General features: G+C 34.4%; 1 protein-coding gene across 1 annotated transcript in view; it reads right to left on the minus strand.

The window, feature by feature from the left end:
- Nucleotides 1–3,067, minus strand: part of LOC150109616 (CD63 antigen-like) — a 78,013-nt gene extending 74,946 nt beyond the window's left edge. Inside the window, exon 1 of the mRNA XM_090413831.1 lies at nt 2,864–3,067. Within this exon, the coding sequence (XP_090269957.1) occupies nt 2,864–2,926 (63 nt within the window). The 5' untranslated portion in view covers nt 2,927–3,067. The remainder of the gene's footprint in view (nt 1–2,863) is intronic.
- Between the last annotated feature and the right edge of the window lie 20,623 nt (nt 3,068–23,690).

Here is a 23,690-nt window from a genome sequence, read left to right on the forward strand (position 1 = left end):
ACATGTATCATTTTTATTTATATATAATCACAATAACAGATTTAATGTCTTGTCAGGTGTGTTTTGGACACATATCTATAAAAGAAATTTGCTATTTTCAAATTTATGGGAATCCCATCTCACAAAAGGTTTGGAACCTTTTGTACAGGATGACCATGAAGGACTACGGGCAACAATCTCCTCTTCCTATAAAAGATCAAATGAAACTTTGTTAATGCACCACAGGCTTCCAATACACAGAGTGGTATACTTACACCAGGCAATGAACATCAGCTACTTCCTGAAGACATTCACACCAGTGCAATTCAAATCCACAGCTTGTAAACCACAGGGATATGCTAGTGTTTGGCCGACAATGCTGGTGCCAAGGAGAAAGCCAAACTGATCTCAGCCCATTTATTTTGATGTGCTTCATTATTTTCCAATGTTTCCTTAGGATTTTTAATCTTGTTTCTACTATTTATTATTTATTGCCGTTTTATTTTTCCATATCTTTATATATCAGCAAGTGTTCTGATTGTTCGGATTATATTTAAATATATAGCAAATTAAAATCTGATTTTCTGTTCCTATTGCAACAGTTATTTCTGCACCATATTGCTTCAGTTTTTTTCCCCCACTAGATCTTTACCTTGGTGCTTCATGTTATTCTAATGTTCAATGTTTTATAGATTCATTTGCATTTAACTCATAGTTGTCTCCAATGTCTCGCATCGGAGACAACTATAACAGCTAGATATGAAGTTCTCAAAATCTAGTTATAGTTCCCTGCTCCTCTCAAAAATTCTCTATCCAGAAATCGAATGTTTAAATTTTGAATAATTAATTTCAAGCTTCTGCAATTAAGTTACATGCTAAAAATTTATAGAAAGTACACAAACTATTTTTTAGAACTGGGAAATGAAACATGAGATGGTACAACTACTAAGATTCCTCAATGCTTCATAATATAATCCATTTTGGGTATTTGTGGAAAGTACAATATATGGCATTGAAGTGATGGCATATATATATATTATTCCGGGCAGCTCCAAGGAGTCTACAGACTCATCGAGGGAGGCCCTAACATCATGTCAAGAACTATTCGACATTCAGACAGTATCTATCATACCTTGCCTTGAACTCATTCATGGTCGTAGCACCCACAACAGACTCTGGAAGCTTATTCCACTCATTCACCACTCTCCAAGTAAAAAACCTAGCTCTAACACCCTTGTCAACAACGCTCTTGCCCAGCTTCTATGCATGGCCCCTAGTCCTCCCACCACTAGTCCTATTTTCAAAAATATCTTCTGGATTAATCTTATACAAACCCTTCAGTAATTTGAATGTTTCAATCATATCACCCCTTTTCCGCCTATTGGCCAATTTTTGCAACCCACAAATCTTCAACCTGTTCTCATAAGGTTCATTCCACAGACCTGCTATCATCTTGGTCACTCGTCTCTGGATCCTCTCCACCTCCTTCCAATCAAGAAGAAATCCTGGTGCCCATATCTGAGCACAGTAGTCTAGACGGGGTCTTATCAAGGCTTGATACAGAGGAACAATAACTTGTTTGTCTCTGCTTATTAAAGTATTTTTCAGAAGCAAAGTGAGTTGATGAGCTGATTTAGCCACTTTTGCAATGTGCCCCCTAAACTTCAATTCTCTATCCACCAACACTCCCAAATCCCTGGCCTCAATCTCTTGGAGTACAGTTCCATCAATGGGATATACTGCTGCTATTCTTTTCACCCCAAAATGCATAACCTTACACTTTGCCACATTAAATTGACATCCATTTTCCCTAGCCCAGTCCTCCAAACTATTCAAATCATCCTGTAAAATTTTGACATGTGCACTCACAATTGCTCTACCCAACTTTGCATCATCAGCAAACAAGTGAACACTTTCTCTCTGATCCTTTCCTATATCATTCATGAACAAATTGAAAAGTAGTGGTCCAAGAACAGAGCCCTGCAGCACATCACTAGTCACAAGCTGTCTTTTGGACTCAACTCCTGAATAAACCACTCTCTGGTATCTCTTCATCAACCACCCTCCTATCCATCTCACCAACCCTATATCCATCTCCATCTGCTCCAGTTTACTGATTAGAATTCCATGTGGTATCCTGTCAAAGGCCTCTGCAAGGTCCAGTAGAATCACTGTGAACCAATTACCCTTATCCAGTTCAGCCGTCACTGTGTTATAAAACGTGAGCAAGTTACTGAGGCATGATCTACCCTTCACAAAACCATGTTGTCAACCATACAATATCCCATTTTCATCTATCCAATCCTGTATTCTTTTCTTGACTAATTTCTCCAAGACCTTGACAACGATTCCTGATATGCTAATCGGTCGGCAATTTACAACAGCAGTCTTGGAACCTCCTTTATGCATTGGAACTATTTTCCCCTCTTTCCACCCCCTCGGGACTAACCCAGACCAGAGACTCAAATTAAACAAAATGGTCAAGGGTACTGACAATTCACGTACGACACGAGCTGGTATACCATCCAAATAAATTTAAATCCAAATATTTATTATATATATATATATATATATATATATATATATATATATATATATATATATATAAGCGGTGTTTAAATTCTAAACTACAAGTGCAAGGTACGACGTTGCTTCTGTATGATTATGAAATTATTTTTGAAGCGGTGGGGGGGGGGACATACAAGCTGCTATGCTTTTATTCATCAGAGAAAAATCAAATCTGAGGAGAATACAGCAATCGGTATCAGTACAGGCCACTTTACTGCGATCATTAATTCATAACTAGATAAACTGACATCAAATATTTTAATTGTTAATTGACATCACTAAAATAAATTGAGTAAAGAAATTTTAGGATACTTACTACAAATATGAAGTTGAAGACGAATAAAAGGTATTTCACCAGGCTCATTCCACCTTGCACCATCTTGGTAAATTAATGTAATATACAGAAATATATAGTCAAAATTATTAAAAAAAACAAATATACAAAAATGCCGAGACAAATACACCCACTAACACTTAACAACTCCAAGGGCTGATACTAATTCTCAAAAAGCTTTTAAGCCATGACAAGAGATACACACGTAGTATTCATCCGCAGAGAAAAGCGCTCTTACAGGATACTAGCTATTTAAAATAGAATAAAAATTTGATTTCAATTTGCAATAGATTTCAGAATTAAATGACAACATTCTACAATTATATATCTTTATAAAAATTTGAATATTATTTAAACAGCGTATAATACATATTACTGCGGATGGATACTTAAATGAGATTCCCTTGTTTCGAAAAAACACTCATCATATGATGGTATGACGTAAGGTGTGTGTGTTTGTAGGATAAGTTCCCATGATTCTGAATCCTCGATATCCAATGGAAGCATTGCGTAAGAAGACACGTGACTTTGATGATTTTGACACACGTGGCAATAATCCACTACTAGAAGGTAATAAATAAATACTTTATTGGGCAAAATGAACTCTAAGAGTTTTGGATGTTTAAGCCAGAAATCCAGAGACATTTAACCAACTACGTTATGCACATATGAAAATCACTTCAATTTTTTACGAGAAATAATATTTAAAAATTAATTAGTTTAATAATATTAAAAAATTAATAAAATATTTCCAAATAAAATAAATCAATAGTATGTTCCATTGTTTCACGTGTAGTTGTATTTTATAATATAATACGTAAAGGTATTGTTGCTGTATTATTTTGTTTATTCTGAAGATCGTGGTATTCGCTTTTATTGCAGTAGTAATCCACAGTAGTAACATCTGTGGATTCGAGTACTGTCTGTGCTCTTTTATTTTTGATAGTAGTTGTAATATCAGAAATTATATGGAAGGAATGAAGATCTGGATGGTATAAATTACTTTGCTATAGATGATTGTGATTCATCAACGTGTTTCTTTTCAGTGTATTTTTTGTTTTTCTTTTATTTTTTCTTTTCTTTATTTGTTATTACACCCACAGATAACCCTGCATAAAATTAGGTCCTAACTTTGCAAGAAAGTAGAAAATATTTTATTTTCTACTTTCATATTTTTATTTTATTTTATTTTATTTTAATATTCTTTTTTTATTAAGATTATGCTGAATTTCTTTTTCTTTCTTTTTTTCTTTATTTTTGGCTTCTGGAGACAGAGAGACCTAACTGGTTCGATGAACAATATCCATAGCGTCACTTAGATTTCAGGGCCATTTTCTCTTTGAAGAGAGAAGCACAAAACACTGTCAGATGGAGAGTCCTTATGCTCCCAATGACGTGAGGAGGAATAAGCATTAATGCTCCCATTTTTATTCATCGGAATTTCTACCTACCAGCTTTACTATCTTCTAATTTTGTCTATCTGTCTTCTATTTCAATATTTAATAAATATTTTTACTGAAAATTGAACATAAATAGCTGTAATGTTTTACTTGTTCTATAGGTTCACCATTCAGGATACAGTTGATGTTTTCAATGTTTCTTGCTGATTTTCATAACAAATTTATTACAACAGTTATTCAATGTAGTCAGAGAATTTTACAGATCTGTAAGAGAATCTTACAGATCTTATAAATCTGTAAGATCAGAGAATCTTACAGATTTATTCAGAAGTATAACATGATCTGTATATAGCAAAGAGCTAAGATTAACATCACCAATTTTGATATCAGATTTAATACCACTTTACTTCATAATGCGATCCATATAGATAATGAATATCAGTGAGATAATGTACAACCTTGTTGCACACCTAATTTTACTTCATAGTATCTCCCTCTACCTGCTTCAATTCCAACTACTGACTTACAACGTTCTGAAGAGTTTACCTCTTGACACCTTCTCATATGCCTTTTCGATCAACAGAACTTAAATACAAATCATTGCAATATGCTCAGTATTTCTCAATTATTTGTGTTAAAGGGAAAATCTGATCCTGGCAACCTATATTTGGCTTGAATCCAGCTTGTTCTTCACAAAGCTTCCCTTCCACAATTTTTCTTGGCCGTTTTTCAAGTATACTTGCATATATCTTACCAGAACACCCAGATGGGAAATACCTCTATAATTCTCAATTTGTTTTATTTCCCTTTTTATTTATGGGCTCTTTGAGAGCTCTGCTCCAATCCTCTGATATTCGACCCTCAGATCAAATCTTCTGAATTATGTAATACGGCCACTGTAAAAGTTTTATACCTTTTGAGCATTCCTGGTCGAATTTCATCTACTCCGGCTGCCTTTCGACATTTCAAGTTTTTGATGACTTTCTCTGCTTCAAGTATGGATATGCATTCCTGAAATTTCCTCATGGGAGTTTTCTACCAACAGATACTGCTTGTTTAATTTAGCAATCTTTCAAAGTAACTACTCCAAACTAAATTTTGAATATAGTTATTTCTTACTTTGTTTCTGTCTTATGTTGTCAACTGTTTTACTTACTCCATCTAAATAATGATAATGTGACATCTCATAAGAAACATTTCATGTGTTAAAAAAATAAAGTTTTTTTTTAAAAAAAAAGGGAGCCAAGTGCCAAGAACGCAGGAGATAGGAGATTGGCTGTAATTCAGAAATGGTTGATATGATGTGAAGAACCTTTCTGAGGACTTTTCAACCAAGAGTGGGGTGTAAAAAGTTCTGATACACCTACAACATTTTTTTTTCATATAAAAATGTTTGTTTGTTTTTTTTTCAGAAAAAATATATTTTTTTTAGGTTACATAAGAAGACATAAAATTAGAGCTTGCGTAGTTCAGTCGGTATAGACTAGACGAAGCCTTCCCGAAAATGCATTTCGTTCCCCAACCGGCCATCAGAACACATGGACATTATCCAAAAAAAATTTTTTACAGGCATCCTAATCATCTTATCTTTGAATTACGGTTAAGAAATCAAGGAATATTTGGAAGGTGTGGACCCTTAAGTGACTGTTAGAACCGCTGATGATAATGTTGATTAAGAATACTCAAGTGAGAAACGAAATCAACTACGATTTTATGTCCGTTAATTACACATTTTCTCCAGCCTGTTTATCTGTTTTTCGAGAATAAAAACACAAGTTTTTTGGAGTAAAATTCTGCTGACTCTATATGAAACGCTATAAAAACCAAGGTGTTTCCAATCCAAATAGCACTATCTTCGACCCGCCTGCATTAGGGAGATGCATAAAAATCCTCATCAATGTCATATTGTGTTTGATAAATATGAAATCCATCTCTTCATACTAATAGGCATTATTATCCTCTTATATGCACTCTGCAAAGATGGTGGAACACTGATCCTGTACTCTGTGAGCAGATTAGTGGTCCAAAGAATGGTACTTTTAGTGTGTGACATTAAGTGGAGCAGTCAACACATGATTTCTTTAACTAACAATTTAAAGAATTCTTCCTGTAAGGCAACCATCATCTATTAAATAAAAATATCAATCTCAGTGCATATAATATTGAATGAACTCAATACGGTTTCTGTAATAACTCACAGACTGGACTAGTCTTAAACATTCTTCTGTTTGACTGGTAGTTACCTAACAGGTAGATAATTTTCATTGGCTAATGTGAGCCCACCATCTTGCTCAAGTGGCTTAATTGATTTTACAAAATTACAATCGAAGTTACCAAGACTATGAAGCTAGAGTATTATATCTGTAAACTACGTGCATTTTTCTGGCCGGTTTGTCTACCGTGATTCAAAATTTACTGAAATGAATTTAGAATCACGGTAGGATTATCATGATTCAAAATCCAGACATCTGGCCAAAGGTAACTCTGTAATGTCATCGGAAGTATGACCTTTGTAGGAACATAAAGTTCGAATCACATATAGAGGCGAGGAATATATAGGTTATATATAGGTATAGGTATATATAGGAATATAAAAATATAGGTTTAGGTTTCTAAACCTATAGTTTTATTGATAATTAAACCTTTATTGAGGTCTCATCAGTGGGAACCAGACCCAGAGGTGGTGATACCGAGGTGGAAGCAATGGAGAAGTCATCTTTACCTATACGAGTTGCCAAAAGGTGTCTCACTTTATTATTAAATTACTCTGGATTTAGAGAAAGATGGAAGTGTTTTTCCACTTGGTCAGACTAAAATAAATTTAATTTAATCCTTTATCCAAGTGTAAGCAAACAAAGTTTGCACTTGGAGTATCTTCATGACTGATGACTTTCTCTTCTGTAGGTAAAGATGACTTCTCCATTGCTTCCACCTTGGTATCACCACCTCTGGGTCTGGCTCCCACTGACGAGACCTCAATAAAGGTCGAAACTGGTCTGGGTAGTGGTCCTTCCCTTAATGCAAAACATTATACATGTCAGTGGAACACTTAGGATTTAATCTTGGAGGGGGCCGAGCACTCAAGATTTAATCTTGGGGGGGGGGAATCTGACTGAGCATCTGCAGTGATCGCCAATACATGGTACCCGTGATCTCCTCTGGCCCGGCTCGGGCAAACCAAGTAGCGCCCGAGCACTACTTCGTTCACCTTGCGTTCACAGCGGCCAGGATTCCAGAGCGCTATAGGGTATTCCCACCTTATGTGACCGCTAATTCATAAGTAGCATAGAAACAGAAGACACGACACAACATAAATTTAAAAAAATAAATAAATTTTAATTAGGGAAAGATTTTTAGAAATTTTTCTAGTGTTTTTTTTTTCCTTTTTTCTTTTGGAGGGGGCCATGGCCCCATGACCCCCTCCCTGGGTGCGCCAATGGAATCTGCAAGGAGATGTGGTTTGCATTATAGGAGATACTAAGACAAGGAGTGATGAGAGCTTGGTAAACTAAACCTTTACCACGAGTTGCCTCAGTCCTGATGATACTTCAGGCGCAAACTTTGTTTGCTTACACTTTAATAAAGGATTAAACTAAATTTATTATAGAAAGTGCAAATGCTTACAGTAGCGAACAAATTAAGCCAAATTTTAATCAAGTTTTTGGTTTTGGTTTGGTTTTTGTTTCAGTTCACAATGGTTTTGGTTTTAGTGCACTATTTTGATTGTGTTCCGTTTTTTAACTGTTTCTACGATATTTATGAATAGTGCTGTGTGTTGTTAATAGTGTAAACAAGATGACATTCGTAATGTTTTATTCATTTTGTTTAGCTATAATATGGATACATCTCCCAGAAAGCGTTCAAAAATATGTATAGGTAACCCTCGTATAACGCGGTACTTATACAACGCGATTTCGATATAAAGCGGTCTACAAATTGTAGTAACCCTTGTTCAACGCGGTACTTATACAACGCGGTTTCGATAAAAATACAATGTCTACACATTGTAATAACCCTTTATCTTTTCATATATTTTTCACCGTGCGACTTAAAAATCAAATTTTATCTTCGTTAAATTTGTGTCTGCCCGTATCGCGCATGTAGTTATAAGTAGCGAATTTATATTAGGGGAAATACCCTTTAGCTCGCATTTACGTCAATTGTTAACTGTATAAAGTGTTTATTGTTCGGTTGAAAAATGGAGAAAAACCAAAAGCTGTTGTAAGGACTTTGAATTTAAACGAATCAACAATTCGACAAACAAAATGAACATAAAATCCGAGAAAATGTTTATTGCTGGGTCAATGGTAAGTGCAAAGCACGTTGCTCGTGTACGCAATATTCTAATGGTAAAAATAGAGAAATCTCTAATGATTTGGATAGAAGATTGCACTCGAAAGACAATTCCTTTGGATGGAAATCTTATTAAACAAAAAGCTCTCACAGTTTATAAACATTTACGATCCAGTCCAGGTGTTCAATGCAGACGAATCCGAGTTATATTGGGAGGAAAAAAATGCAAAAACGCACCTATATTTCTAAAAATGAAAGTCAGCTACTGGATTCAAAGTTTCTAAAAATAGAATTACTCTACTGTTTTATAATAATGAATCAGGTGATTACATGACAAAACCAATGTTTATTAACCGATCCTCAAATCCTCGTGCTATGAAAGATTAAAATACGCACTTTATTTTACTTTGCCTAAATCATTTATGCATTATGTGCAATGAAATTTACGTACAATTTGTAATTTTAATAATTTTATTCTACGTATTTGTTTCATAATTTATATATTTTCATAACTTACATGAATTACCTGAATTAAATAAAAATATATTTTTGTTGGATATGTCATTGTTGTTTATATAATTAATTAAAAAAAAAAACGATTTCGGAACATAACCCTGTTCCGCGATTTATATAACGCGGCATTTCTATGGAACTTAACATCCGCGTTAGGTTCCATAGAAATACGAGGGTTACCTATACTCTTTTTCAGCACACATCCATAACTTAAACACAAATTGCCAATGAGTGTAGTGTTGGTTTGTGGAATTGTTGATGCTATTTTAAAGAGTTTTAGGGAAACAGGTACCTTTCCTTCTGATAGAATAGGAAAATGTGGGCGAAAAGGAAAAAGTACACTTACTCAAGATCGTTTACTAGTTAGGAAAAGAAAAATGAATGCAAGATTGTCTGCTGTAGACTTAAATAGAGACTTGGCAGCTAGTGGGATTAATGTTTCTGACAAGGCATTCCGTCGAAGATTTTGGAAGCAGTGAGGACTGCCCACAGACCAAAAAAGAAACACCTGTTGACGAAGGCTATGCAAAGAAAGAAAGAATCTCCAGTGGGCAAAAGTGTACAAAGATGGGACTGTTTAGAGGTGGATGAAGGTCATATTCTTATATGAGAGCCATTTCTTTGTCCAAGGAGAACGAGTACTCTATTGACGGTATGATGAAAAGTGACCAATAGATAAAAATATTGAAGTAAGGAGTGGTCCTACAGATCCAGAAAGACAAAGAACTCATCTTCCAACAGGATCGCGCCCCATGCCATACTTCAAAAAAAGTGAAAGTTCCTCAAAAACCCCAACATTCAACTGCTTCAATGGCCAGGTAACTCTCCTAACATTAACCCAATAAAATATTTGTGTGGGCCATAGTGATTAAGACTTGGAAAATTAAATCGTGATACATAGGATATCTTAATACAATCCATTATAAAAGGTGATACATAGGATATCTTAATACAATCCATTATAAAAGATGCAGAAATAAGAAAAATGTGTTCTATGTTGGTAGAGTCCATGCCGAATTAATGAATTTATTAGGAACAGAGCTGTACATAAATTATTAGGTAAAGTTGGAGTTTAACTTTTGTACTTATTTTCTTGAGAAATTAAAACTTTTCTTTAAAATGTGAATTCGGATTAATTTGATAGCTACTGTTTATAAGCAACCTCACCAGACTTGCGCAGTGTATAAAACAATCAGTCTCATTACTTTATTGTCAGATCTTTATCATAAACTAACTTCGATGATATCTTAAATTACTTCTAACTTATCGATTAATTTGATTTTTTTTTTTTTTTAGAAAAGGAAACAATATAATGAACGAAAGAAATATTATGAATATATTTCAAAGAATCATTATAAAAATATTTAAAGAATAATTTTATGAAAAATATGCTAATGTATTCCATTAAATCAAATCAAAGTACATTTTAATTGAATTTATTTCTTTGTTTTTATTTAAGGTACCGATATGTTGTGACTTATGTCATCGCCAAAACAGGCGGGGAGGGGTGTCAATTTTAACTATTATCGTACACTGTTTGACGCAATGTATAGTGATAATTATACTGATAGGCGCACTTAAAAACAGCAATGCTGTTTAAAAGTGCGCATATCTTCCTTCCATCCTACATTATAGTAAACAAGTTCCCCTGCTACATTGTCGATGTTTAATATATCTCAATTTCCACTAAATATAGTTAATTTAATTATGAATATGCATTATTCAATTTATTCTGACGCTAATGTTCCATTAGCAGAATGAGACGTTATAATTATAATAGAACAATAATGATTTATTAAATTAGGGCCTAGGTGCTAAACAGAACATCATGCGTTAGCACTGTTGATAATCTTTCATTGGTTAAGGGTGGACTAGACAAAATTTTGGAACGTGTCTGGCAAAACTCTGCTACTACTACTACCACTACTAAATAATATTTCAAAAGCTGGGAATTAGATTTCCCTTGCTGTCATATTACAGTATGAACAGCAAATTTAACCTACATATATTTATTTTCTATAATCACTCATATTGCACGTACACGTGTATTTGGTAATAAATCAAACTGCTTCATTTGCTAAGCTAATCGAACATAAGTGAAAACGTAGCATTAATATTGTGAGTTCAATGAGCTGAGATTTCCACACATGAGTTGAAGGATCGTAGCTGTTTTCAAGGATGCAACCGATTTTTTTTTTTTGTTTTTCAAGTAAGAATATGTTTAAACTTCTTTAAAAAAAATCAAAATATTTAGCCGTGATGGGCAATGTTTGAGCGAAAAGAAATGCATTTATAATTTTCAATGATATTATTATTATTATTTAGACAGAGTTCACAGTCAAAGAATAACAAGAAAACATGAAAACAGAATAATGAAATCTTTGACTGGCAAATGATTCCAATTCTGGCCTTAAACATACACATAAGAATCGACTAGATATTGTCGTAAAATGCAAGATGTTCCTAAAAGTGTCGTTTTACTGGAGCTGAGATGGTGTTATATCTGGGGAGGCTCAACGTTTCCGATATTTTATAAATACTCTTTGTTTGTTTCCTAAAAAAATTGGCACTATTGGACTTATGGGGAGATATCTCCAAGCATTAAAGATAGCTAGCGAAAACCTCTTGTGAGGGACCAAAAATTTACAACTCCACCTTTTATTTCCCGCCACACTAACTACCATATTTTAAAAGCAATAATTCGAAAATACGTACAAAAATGATCCGAGACTATCACACAAAAGTATGAAATCATAGCTGATTTCTCAATCATGCTTGCATTATTGAGTAGATTGACGCTGCCAACCAATTGGCGTTGCAAAGAACTTCGACCTAAAACCGAACAAGATGGAACACAGCGTGATCGAACGCTAAATCATTCTCGAGATGAGGGAAGGGAGACGTAAATTACAGACTCCACTCAAGTAACTTTTTTAAATGCGAATACCATCTTTGAAAGGCTTGAAGCATTGTGCATTTATGGCTGTGGATGAGCTAAGGGTTACAAACTTCAGAACCGGGATGTACAGACGAAATATGGAACTTATTTGCTTTCAATAAGCAGAATGGGTGGTTCTTACAGAGCGATGAAATTGATCTCCCACCTAAAGACATGCGCCCATGAGGCGGGATGCAAACCTATCTTTGGATAAGGAATGCTCTATTCATTCAGCCAACCAAGCTGATATTTTTCTTCGATTTAAACTAAAATTTGAGTAACCAGAGAAATTAACTTTCATCCCAATTCAATTTCAACCTAACTGGCGCTTACATATTTCGAAAAAAGATAAAAAGAAGAAAAAAGTAAATTAATTAATCCACATTAAAGTATCTATCTTTGCAAACCAAAATGTTTTATTTGTGGTTTATTTAAAAAATATGGCGATTAATTAATTCTCTTTAATGTTTCTACTACTAAAAGTAGGTATTTATTTTGCTGTTTGCCATTGATGAAAATTGTTTTCTAAAAATATTTTTCTAAAACTAACTTCGCCTTAAGATGGACTGTATGGAAGTCTATGAAGCTACTATTATAGCTGTTAATTCCATGTGTTCTTGTGACCGGCTTGCATGTTTTGTGAGATGAAAAAACCTGGATTTCCAGAAACATGTTAGAAACACGGAACTAAGGAAGAGATTAGGCATAAAAGATGTGGTAACTGCAGTATATGAAAGCAAGGTGAGATGGGCAGGTCACATTGCTAGACACAGGGATAACAGATGGACATATAGAATACTCAACTGGCAACCAAGAATAAAGAGAAAACCAGGAAGACTACCTACAAGATGGGAAGATCCACTAGTGAAATCTATGGGTATAACATGGAAGAGAGAGGCTCAAGATCGAGATCGGTGGCGACATCTTCGTGACCTGCACTCATGGAGAAATCCTGAGTGAAACACAGGTCCATCAAGGTAATCAAGGTAATGTTTAATAATAATAACAAAGTTTATCATACAGCGTATGTACATATACAGCTAAAATATTATTATTACATTTTATGTCAAAATTCAGCAAAAAACGCTGTCGAGATTCACTTTTTTTATAATACACATAATAATAATGATAAACACAACGATAGCAACATAAGTAATTCATAACTTCAGGGATCAGGCTGTAAAAGTTGCTAAAATAGCAATAAGATTACCTGGTTAGTGAAAAAAAAAAAATGATAAGGAGGCTATAAGACTTTGATAACCCCATCTGGACTATTGTATACAAGTCTGGTTACTTTGATTTCTTGGAGACGTGGAAGAGGATTCAGGGTAGAATGATCAAGATAGTGACAGGTCTGTTGGATGCTCCATATGATGTTGATAAATTGAGGTTGGTGGGTTGCATAAATTGTGTTTATAGGCGGAAAAGATATGATAAATACATACCTTTTGTATTTCATACCTCCCTCCCTGATAAACACGGAGGGAGGTATGATAAATACATAAAAATTACTAAACAGGAAATATATAAATCAAGTGGATATTAAATGTAGCATTATTTCACATTAAAACACATTATCATACAGTTCCTTTTTTTATTATTTATATACATAGCAGCAGTGGCGGATTACCCATTAAGGCAATGAGACACGTGCCTAGGGGTCTCAAGCTTTTTTTTGGGGGGGGGGCCCAAGCCAAGACATTTTCCTATAGTGTTTTAAAATAGATTAATGTTTTCAGTAAACATCATAAAAATCTTGATTATTTGAAGCGAAATTTTTTCAAAACAATTATTACGTTTCATTACGTATTTTGAACAGCGCGCACTATCTACGCTTTAAATAGTTCCGCAATACCAACGCAAGCTTTGTATTTTGTATTTTGAACAGCGCGCGCAATGTACGCTTTAAATTAAACCGCATTACCAATGTCGGCGCACGGCGCTGTTGACAGCTTCGAGGTAACGAAAACTGATTGCATTGCCGAGATAGAAAGTTTCGCCTGGTTGCTCCTTAACTTCGTTTGTTATTGAATCGTGAAAGAGTGAGGTGTTTGTTTCAAAAATAACTTTTTAGTGTGACTTTTCGTGTTTTCATTATTTGAGTATAGTGCAAGTAAAAAAAAACTTTGTAACGTTGTAAAAAAACTGATAATTTTTTTAAAATAAAAAAATAATAAGTTTTATTATTTATCATCCTTTAATCCTTTAACAGGCAGAAAAATCCAGAAATTCAAAAAATTCAAAAAAGTACAAAATTTCATTTATTTGCCACCTAACTTTTATTTTTTTTTATTCTTTTATTATTATTTTTTGTGGGCCCCAAAGGGGCCCCAACTATCCTTAATCCGCCACTGCATAGCAGTATAATATTGTAGTATGTTATGAGAAAAAATTATTATTCCTAACAACAGTTCGAAACAGCTGTCAGGCCAGTGAAACCTTATCAAAATGGACCAATAGGAGGCAAATATATGGACGCTAGGGCAAAGCGATCATATCTCCTATAAGGTCCTGCAACTCGTAAATACCGGCGAGTGTATTCCCGTAAACTCTCTGGTCAAATTTCGTAACTTTTATAGTTTCTGTATTCGGCTTTGAAATAATACTGGTTGTAATATCTGGTTGTAATGATTTATATAATTTTGCATCACTGAAATGAAGCCTTTTGGCCCGTAAGTACTTAACGGGAATTTTCAGTACATGCTTGGTGTACGAAATAGGGATCATCCCTGGAAATTGAATAAGAATATAATTATGCAAGGGCGTTAGGGATACTTTTTTTTTTTTTTTTTTTTAGGCTTAAGTAGTGGCGAATGAGTGGAAGGGTAGTCAGAGTCCATTGCGTGTGCTTTGTCGATGAATAAGTTCACACATTACGATGGGACTATGTCTCTTGTAATTTGGAATAGTTTCCCTGCGATAGTTCTTAATTTCCTTTGAAGGTAGTTAATATGGCTACTCCACTTCATATCGTGATCTACGTGAAGGCCGAGATATTTTACTATTGGGACATGTGTTATGGAAGTACATGACACTAATGCACATTATCAATCATAATAATAATTGTGGCGATTTTAATATCTTTAAAATATGATGGATACATTTTCAAGACTGAAAATTTCAAGTTTTTGAGAAAATGATTTGACTTGTTTGAGAAGTGTCATCATTCTAGACAAAATGCACCATTTTTGTTGCTACCGGGGAAATGGCAACAAAATTACACATTTAAAAACTGTGCTGTCTTCTCCCTGCAGTGTAAAACCTTAAATAAAGAAAAACTTGCTTAGGTAGAAATAAATGATGCTTAAGTTATGCAAAAAACATATAACATTGAGTTAAAAAAATTGTAAGAGACATAAACACGTCTTTTACGTTTGCCTTATGATATAACTGTAAAACACGTTATCTCACGGTCCCTTTTTATTATTTATATACATAACAGTATAATATTGTAGTATGTTATGATGTAGTATGTTATAAATTAAAGCAGATGGGACTGGTTGATAATAAAGTAATGAGTTGGATAGGCAATTGGCTCTCAGACCGGCATCAGCAAGTTGCGTATGGGGGAATGCAATATCCCAGAAGATAAAGGTCACTAGTGGTGTACTGCATGAGTCTGTTTTGGTGATATTGTTATTAGTTAATGGATTTAACTGGAGATATACAAGTGTTTGCAGATGATGCAAAACTGGAGAAAGTAATGAGGAATCAAGCAGACGTTATGGCCTTTAGATTGTATGAGTAGGCAAGTGCGTGGAATTGTTAGTTCAATGATGCAAAGTGTAAGGTTCTGAAATTTGGTAGGCAACGATGGGATGCAAGGTATGCACTTGGTGGGGAATTTCAGGAAGAGGTTGAGGAGAAAAGAGACCTTGGGGTGGTGGTGGATAAGTATCTTAAGTTCAAAAGTTACATTGCACAAGTTGTGAGTTCATCGCATTAGATTATGGAAATGATACAGAAGACATTAACGTGCAGAAGTAAAGAGGTTGTAGTTCTTTTGTATAAGGATTTGTTGACCTGTTAGCTAGCCTTGATCAGGCCTCATATTCTTCCTGTACACAGATTTGGTCACATACTGATGAGGATGTAATAGAAAAGTTCCAAAGAAGAGTGACTAAGGTGGTAACTGGTCTTTGGGATGCAGGATATGAAAACAGATTGAGGAATGGAATTTTTTGTGAATAGAAAGGAAGGAATATGATTGAGAGCTTAAGTTGGTAAGGGACTATTACCGGGCTAATGTTGAAGAAATTAACCCTGTAATTTAGAGTAAAAAAAAAGGGGGGGGGCAGAAACTGTATAAGGGGAAGGTGTGAAAAAGACATAAAGAGCAGGTTCTTTGCATGGAAAGTGGTTGGTGAGTGGAATGCATTGCCTTGAGAGTGCGGTGAATGCAGATACACCACACTGTTGACTGAGTTTAAAGGATGGTTTGATGAGCATCTGTACCTCCTGCAATGAGTCTTTTGACTTCATGATGGTCTGCTAATAATAATAGTAATAATAATAATAATAATTCTAAATAAAACAATATTGTGTCAAAACCTTTCAGTATGATGCATATATTTGCACAAATTTTCTTCAACCAGAATTTCAAATGAAAATTATTCATGTGATTTCTCTCTCTCTCTCTCTCTCTCTCTCTCTCTTTCTCTGTTCATCAACAGGGAAAGAGTCTATTTCTCTGTTAGTGAACGGTTCCAACTTTAGCAAGTTCGAATCGTTTACTAACAACTGGATCTTATTCAGATATTTGTCTTATTTCAAATATTGATTCCAGAACTTCTAGGTGCCCCAAGATAAAATCAGCTTAGCTATTTTATTTTTACACTTATGTCAAAATGCGTGAATTTATATTATTAGGTAAAATACGATCTCCTCACTCTAGCAAGCAGCCGATTATCAATTCTAGTTGTTGTACTCTCGCACCAAGAATTTATTATTATTATTATTATTATTATTATTATTATTATTCCTGATACCTCCAAGGAGTCCGAAGACTCATCGCGGGAGGACATCTTCAACTGTCTCTACACCTTATTTCTACTACGAATCAACGCCATCTACCGCCCACCTCCAACACCACCACAACTAGTAATTTTTGTCTGTAAATTGCGTGTGTTCTGAAGGGCCGATTTGTATGTATGCGGGATGAAAAACCCGAGTTTCCGGGAGAAAAAACCCTGCTACCTCCGTATGAGATCGGCTAACTCACCATCGATTGAAATCGACCAGATAAAGATTCCTCCCGTCGCGACGAGAATCGAACTTAGGCCTATTCCAATCGAAGGGCGCAATGTACCGTCGTTCTTCCAATTGCGCTACGGAGGCGCTTATCTTCAGGAGTTATAATTTTTCCTTGTTAAAGGAAAAATTTATAAAACTGAAAAATAATCTTTAGCCAACCCATGGTGCAAATGTACTATAAGTTTACAAATAACCTTTCTTGGGTGGGAAGCACATAAAAAAATTGATCAATCGAATTAGATGGTATAAGCGATTATTATAGCGCTAAGTTGTTTGCTTGCGTTGTGGAGACGTCTAACCCAACATTAATACTACACTTTGTCAAAATAACAAGATAATTAAAATGTTTTGAAAACTGTACAAAATACATTTTTATACCTCTTAAAATAATAAAGGAATCGTGTTTTTTTTTTTTAGTTTTTTTTTTTTTAATGACAGATCATGTAGCGTTCGCATGGCAACGGTTGTTACTGTTTATGTCATGAAAAATGAAATATACAAGTGTCCATAGCTAAGCAGTAATTCGTCAGTTCAAAACATTGGAATTTAAGCTGCAAGTGTTTCTAAATTAAAACAAAAACAAAATTAGAATAATAACTTATGTTTTTATAATTAATAATATCACAAAATGCATCTGATTATATTATAATATTACACTAAATCATAAATTTAATTGTATTATTTAATAATATTAAAATATAATCCATGTTGTATAGCAAATGGTTTACGCCTGCCTTCCTCAGCTAACTCGATATTATAACGGTCATCCAAGAATGAGTAGCAGCTCTAGTATTAGACTTGCGTGCATGCCACCAACTCATACACTTTTCTCATTAACTGCAACTGTCTACACTGCATAAATAACTGTTTCCAATTTTCGTATGTCAGTGCTCCTAGTGCCAATGGAAACGACTTTGCGTGTCGTCTAGGAGTAGGCGTACCTAAGGTTGCCGACCCTACTCGGGTCGGCACATTTTCAGATTTAGTATGAGCAGATGGTGTGGGGGTCCTAATTTGCTGTCCTTGAGAGAAAAACGAGTTTTTGTCCTTAAGATGATTTACTTTACTGCTAAATGACTCACATAGAAATAGCTATTAGAAAGTTGCGGTCGGTTTGACAATCCAGTATGATAGAACATGTATTTCTGAGTTAAATGGTTAAATCCCTCCGAGGGTGGTCCGAAAAGTTTTCGTCCTCCACCATAGATAGCAATGCTATCGGCTAACTTAAAAAAAAAAAAAAAAAGAATTTTTTTTTTAAGTTGGTACATCTGTCATAAGCATCCATGTGAAATTGCAAGTCATAAAAGGGTTAAACAATAAACAAAAACATCAAGTACCTTGTTTTATACAGCTGTCTGAGTTGTCTGCATCCCTTGAAATGGATAAAATTGATAATCGTGCGGTTATAAAATTATTCGTAAAGGAAGGTTTAACGTCAAAAGAAATTCATTCGTTCATAACAGTTTATGGGCACTCCTCTCCTTCGTTTTCGACAATTAAGAAATGGGCTGCCAAGTTTAAACGTGGCCGTGCCAGCCTTGAAGATGATCCATGTGAAGGACGTCCAAAAAGTCTAACAACACCAGAAATCATTGATCAAGTGCACGATATAGTATTGGATGACCGGCGAGTTAAAGTGCGTGAAACTGCTGAGACTACAGGCATTTCAAAAGAACATGTAGGATATATTTTGCATGTAGAATTACAAATGAAAAAGCTTTGCGAAAGATGGGTGCCGCCTTGCTCACAGCAGATCAAAAACGCACTCGTATGAAAATCTCTGAACAGTGCTTGGAGCGTTTTAACAAGAATGAAACTTATTTTTGCGTCGGTTTATTACAATCGATGGGACTTGGATTCACCATTACTCACCAGAATCCAAATAGCAGTCAAAACAGTGGACAGAACCGATTGTTCAGTGCCAAAGAAGATAAAGGCGGTTCCATCAGCAGGAGAGGTCATGGCATCGGTGTTTTGGGATACTAAAGACATTTTGTTTATTAATTATGTTGAAAAGGGTTAAACAAATATTGTTCCGATCTTTCAATCAGACTAGACCAAAAAAATTCGTGAGTAAAGACCCGGTTTTCAGAAGAAAAAAGTCATCTTTCATCAGAACAATGCACCTGCTCACAAAGGTGTTTTGGCAATGGGAAAATTAAGGAGTCTGCATTATGAATTGTTGTAACATCCACCCTATTTCCCATTGGCTCCCTTTGACGTCTATCTCTTCCCCAAACTAAAATTCTTCCTCGCTGTCCAGTGTTTTCTTCGAATCAAGAAGTGATTACAGCTGCAGAGGAATATTTTGCACATTTTTCTGAGAACCACTACAGGGACGAGATAATGGCGCTGGCGCATCACTGGAATAAATGTATTAGTCTTAGGGAGATTACTTTAATAATAAAAATAATTTTGAAATTATAAATTCGTTTTTTCATTGTTAGGTCGAGAACGTTTCAGACCACACTCGTATATTTATATTCGCATGTTCTTACATGTTACAAGCAACTTGAATTCTTTCGATGCAATCATCGACCATCTTGATAACATTTTCACACAGTTGTGATAAGTGAAAAATTCCATCTACAAATTAGTGTTACCAAATATCCATTTGAATTAGCCTATGACACATAAAATCTTCTGTATGTACTCAACATCTTCACTTTTTCCCTAGAAGGTCACATTTTGAGGATGGATCCGAACTTTATATTATAGACGTACCATAAAGGCAGCTAAGCAGATGCCACTATATTATTTCTGTTAACTGTATGTGTTCCAGGTCGGTTTTGATTGTTGTGCAGAAATAAAAACCCTTCCATTTCAGTATGAGACTAACTCAATTTAGTTCATTGGGGGTTCATGCCAGAAGAGTACAGAAAGGCTAGTACTGATTAGATGTTTAACTGAATCGAGCAAATAACAAATATGTCCAAGATCAAACATGCCTATTTTCTGTCCATTTTTATCAGACATAATTTTTAAAAAATAACTATTGTAAAGTTGTCAGTAGCTTAAATCAATTTGAAAACAGTTGGTATCTTTTTAAAATTGTAAATTAATATATCTTGCAAAGTGAATTATAGTAGGAGGGATTTAATTTATTTAGATATTATTTTAATTTCGCTTCACCCCTTCACTTCCCAGTGGATTCCAAAGTGTAATACCTTACGCTTAGCTCATATCATTGGTCTCTAGTTCGTTTTATTTCTAACGCAACTATCAGATCCATGAGTGAAAACGAGTTTGAACATGTCTCGTGTATAGATAGTGTTTTGACTAATTTCTCTTTAATTTCATATGAATTCATTCATCTCTCTCTCTCTCTCTCTCTCTCTCTCTCTCTCTCTCTCTCTCTCTCTCTCTCTCTCTCCGCCATTCGATATAGTGAAGAGGAAGTTTATTTCCAAATTTAATCTGTCATCTTTACAAAATCTTGCTTAAATAGATGAAATATTTTGCTTGCTTTGTGGGTTCTCCATTGAGAATGCATCTGAAGTTTTCTATGCTCCTGCTTATTTTCATAGTTTTAGTCTTTTTAGCATTTCATTTTTATTTGAATTTTCATGGCAAATTTATTAAACCAGTTAGCTAACTTAACTAAAGGACCGTTAAGACTTATACTGGATTTATTTTAGTAAATAACATTATCTGCATAAAGCTCCAGCTTAAACTATATAACTGTAAAGTTTTCTAAAGTTTTGCTTTTGGTACCTTTTTATATCCCTTTTCGCTATCTGCAAAGTTTAATACAAATTGCTGTTATATTCCCATGATTTCTCGAATATTTCACGTAAAGTAAAAATCTGGTACTGACAAACTCTGTTTGTCCTGAAGTCAGCTTACCCTTCCCTGAGTTTTTCTTCTACAATTTTTCTTATCTCTTCTTGAATTAATCTTACATGAAACATTCAGTAGGGAAATTCTTTTGTAATATCACATTTACAAATTAAGCATTGTGTTTAATGTAAAACTTTTATACCTTCATGTAAGCATTTCTGATTGCATGTCATCTACTGCAGCTACCTTTCCGTATTTCCGATTTCTAACAGCTGTTTCAATACCGAAATATCCTCACACGACTACTTCCTTCATAATATTTTCTAGCTTGTCGTTGCTTATTTTATTTAATAATCTTTTAAAATCATTAATTGAAACATCTAGAATATCCCTCTTACTTTTTATGTTCACTTTTTGTCACATTTTTGATTATTTTTAAAGCATTTTTCTTTAGTCACAAAGAAGTAACCTGTTAATCGAATTTTGCATTTACTGCCTGCACGTTTTATTCATTTTTTTTTTAACCCAGCAACACTGAACACTCCAGGTGATCGGATAGTATACCTCCTTCACAATTAATTTACAATTATTAGCGAATCATATAACTTTTTGTGATTAACATCAATCAAAGGTTGATTAAATTAAAAGTAAATCACTTTTTTTAATTTAATTTTTTAAATGTTCCATTTGAATTTTATATTTTAAACACAAATTTTATTTCGATGACATTTACCCACTACTGTTCGACCACAGATGCGATACCCTCTGCTGGCAATGTGCCAAGAAAAGTCAATTCATGTTGAAGGGGAGAAAGGAATTAAGTGATATACGAATTGGTTATCAACACTCGAAATCACGAAATACGTAAAATTTTACAACTGCTGTACATGCAAAATAGTTACCACTTAAAAACCTAGAATTTTCATAAAAGAAAAGCTAATTTTCCGACGTATAATAATAAACACTCATCCCACGAAACGCACTGATTCGCATTTATCGATATGGAATCGGCTTCTTCTGACATGCACAGAAGTGTCAAGGGATCTCGCATCTGTGGTCGCACAGTGCAAATGGTCCGATTAAATTCAGGATGAAACGACCCGACATATTGGTAAGGGGATGGATTCTGAACCCTCAGTTCATTAAACCATTCATACAGTACGGAAGGAATAATATTAGTTCAAATGGTTTTGACATTTTTTGCCATAAAAATATTTCTGACACGAACATTTAATTGCATGAACTTCATGTCACGTCCATCCTAAAACTCAAAATTCATTAAATGGCATGCCTCCAAAGTGGAGTTATTGCAGTGTAGAACCTTAACACATTTTGTCCATTGTGTCTCTGTGAATGGTCCAGTTGAAACAAAAACTGGAAGGCTCAGCAAATCTTTGTAAGGAATCCTCTGCGCCAGAGTCTCAGGATAATTGGCATATGAACAGTTATGCAACATGTGTTTATGTTGCATAACTGTTTCGCAAAATGTGTTTATGCTTACACATTTTGCGAAAGCGTTCTTAAAGAGAACACAATCCGTTCTTAAATTGTGATCCAGCATGCTGTTCAGATGATCTGCGGCTTGATGTAAGGCGAAAAGTATAAAAAAAATGGATCATTGGAGATAGGGTTCTTCATCATGGCTAGGACTCGACAAATTATGACAAATCCTACTTGCCACGCAAAAAAATATACTCGCCGAAGATCTTCTCCCTTTTAATGATATATCCCAATAAGTTAAAAGGGCTTCCATAAAGTGATTAGGGTATTGTATCAGGAGAACATTTACGTTGTGTGAGAACCAGTCCGAATAAATAAACCATACAGGTAAGAAGATTAGTAAAAACAACATTGATTTTTTTGGAAAATATAATTTAGTACATTAATTTTTATTACTTAAATGGCCTTTTATATTATGCATATTCTTCTATATTTTCTTAAAGTTAAATAAACAACAAAAGACTATCGAAAAAGTTAATTTTTATTAAATACAAAAATATATTTTGTCCGGTCTGCATCTACTCACCAGCTGACAAAATCTTAGTGGGGAGAGTTATTTGCGGAGAGCTGATCATGATAATGCTTGCACTTATTTTGCTTCATCTGCGCTGACCAAAAATGCGATTGTTGGCACCTTAAAATCTATTTGTCTTTTCAAAATCTCATGTAAGTATTGAAGGGAATATCTGAACGGTATTTAAAAAAAAATTATAATTACCGAGTGCAAAACAAGGGACTACAAATTTTTAATACAATAGCGCGAAAGAAAAGAAGAAAAAAATACAGTCCAGAAAAAATTTTGAATCACACCCCTTATATTTTAATTGTTTCTCCTAAACTGAAAGAAATAGCGAAATCAGTGCAACATTTTGATTCAAAGCATATATCAGAAGCCTTGTCTTTGTAGCAGCGCCTACTTAATTTTAGGCCAATAGCTAACACTTATGACAAATTCTAATTAGGGTCTTTTAATTACACAAAGAAATATGGGTGTGAGTTTTATTAGGTCAGACGTGAACTCCTTGCAATGCAGTCTGAAACAATTTTGTTTCGGGCCGTATATTTCAATATTCATGATAGCTATAATTTAGATTTAAAAACCAACGAAACCTTTTTCTCTTTACAACAT

Source organism: Typopeltis vanoorti, chromosome 2 (genome assembly GCF_054136105.1).
Source record: "Typopeltis vanoorti isolate ZY-2024b chromosome 2, IOZ_Tvanoo_1.0, whole genome shotgun sequence".
Classification (NCBI taxonomy): domain Eukaryota; kingdom Metazoa; phylum Arthropoda; class Arachnida; order Uropygi; family Thelyphonidae; genus Typopeltis; species Typopeltis vanoorti.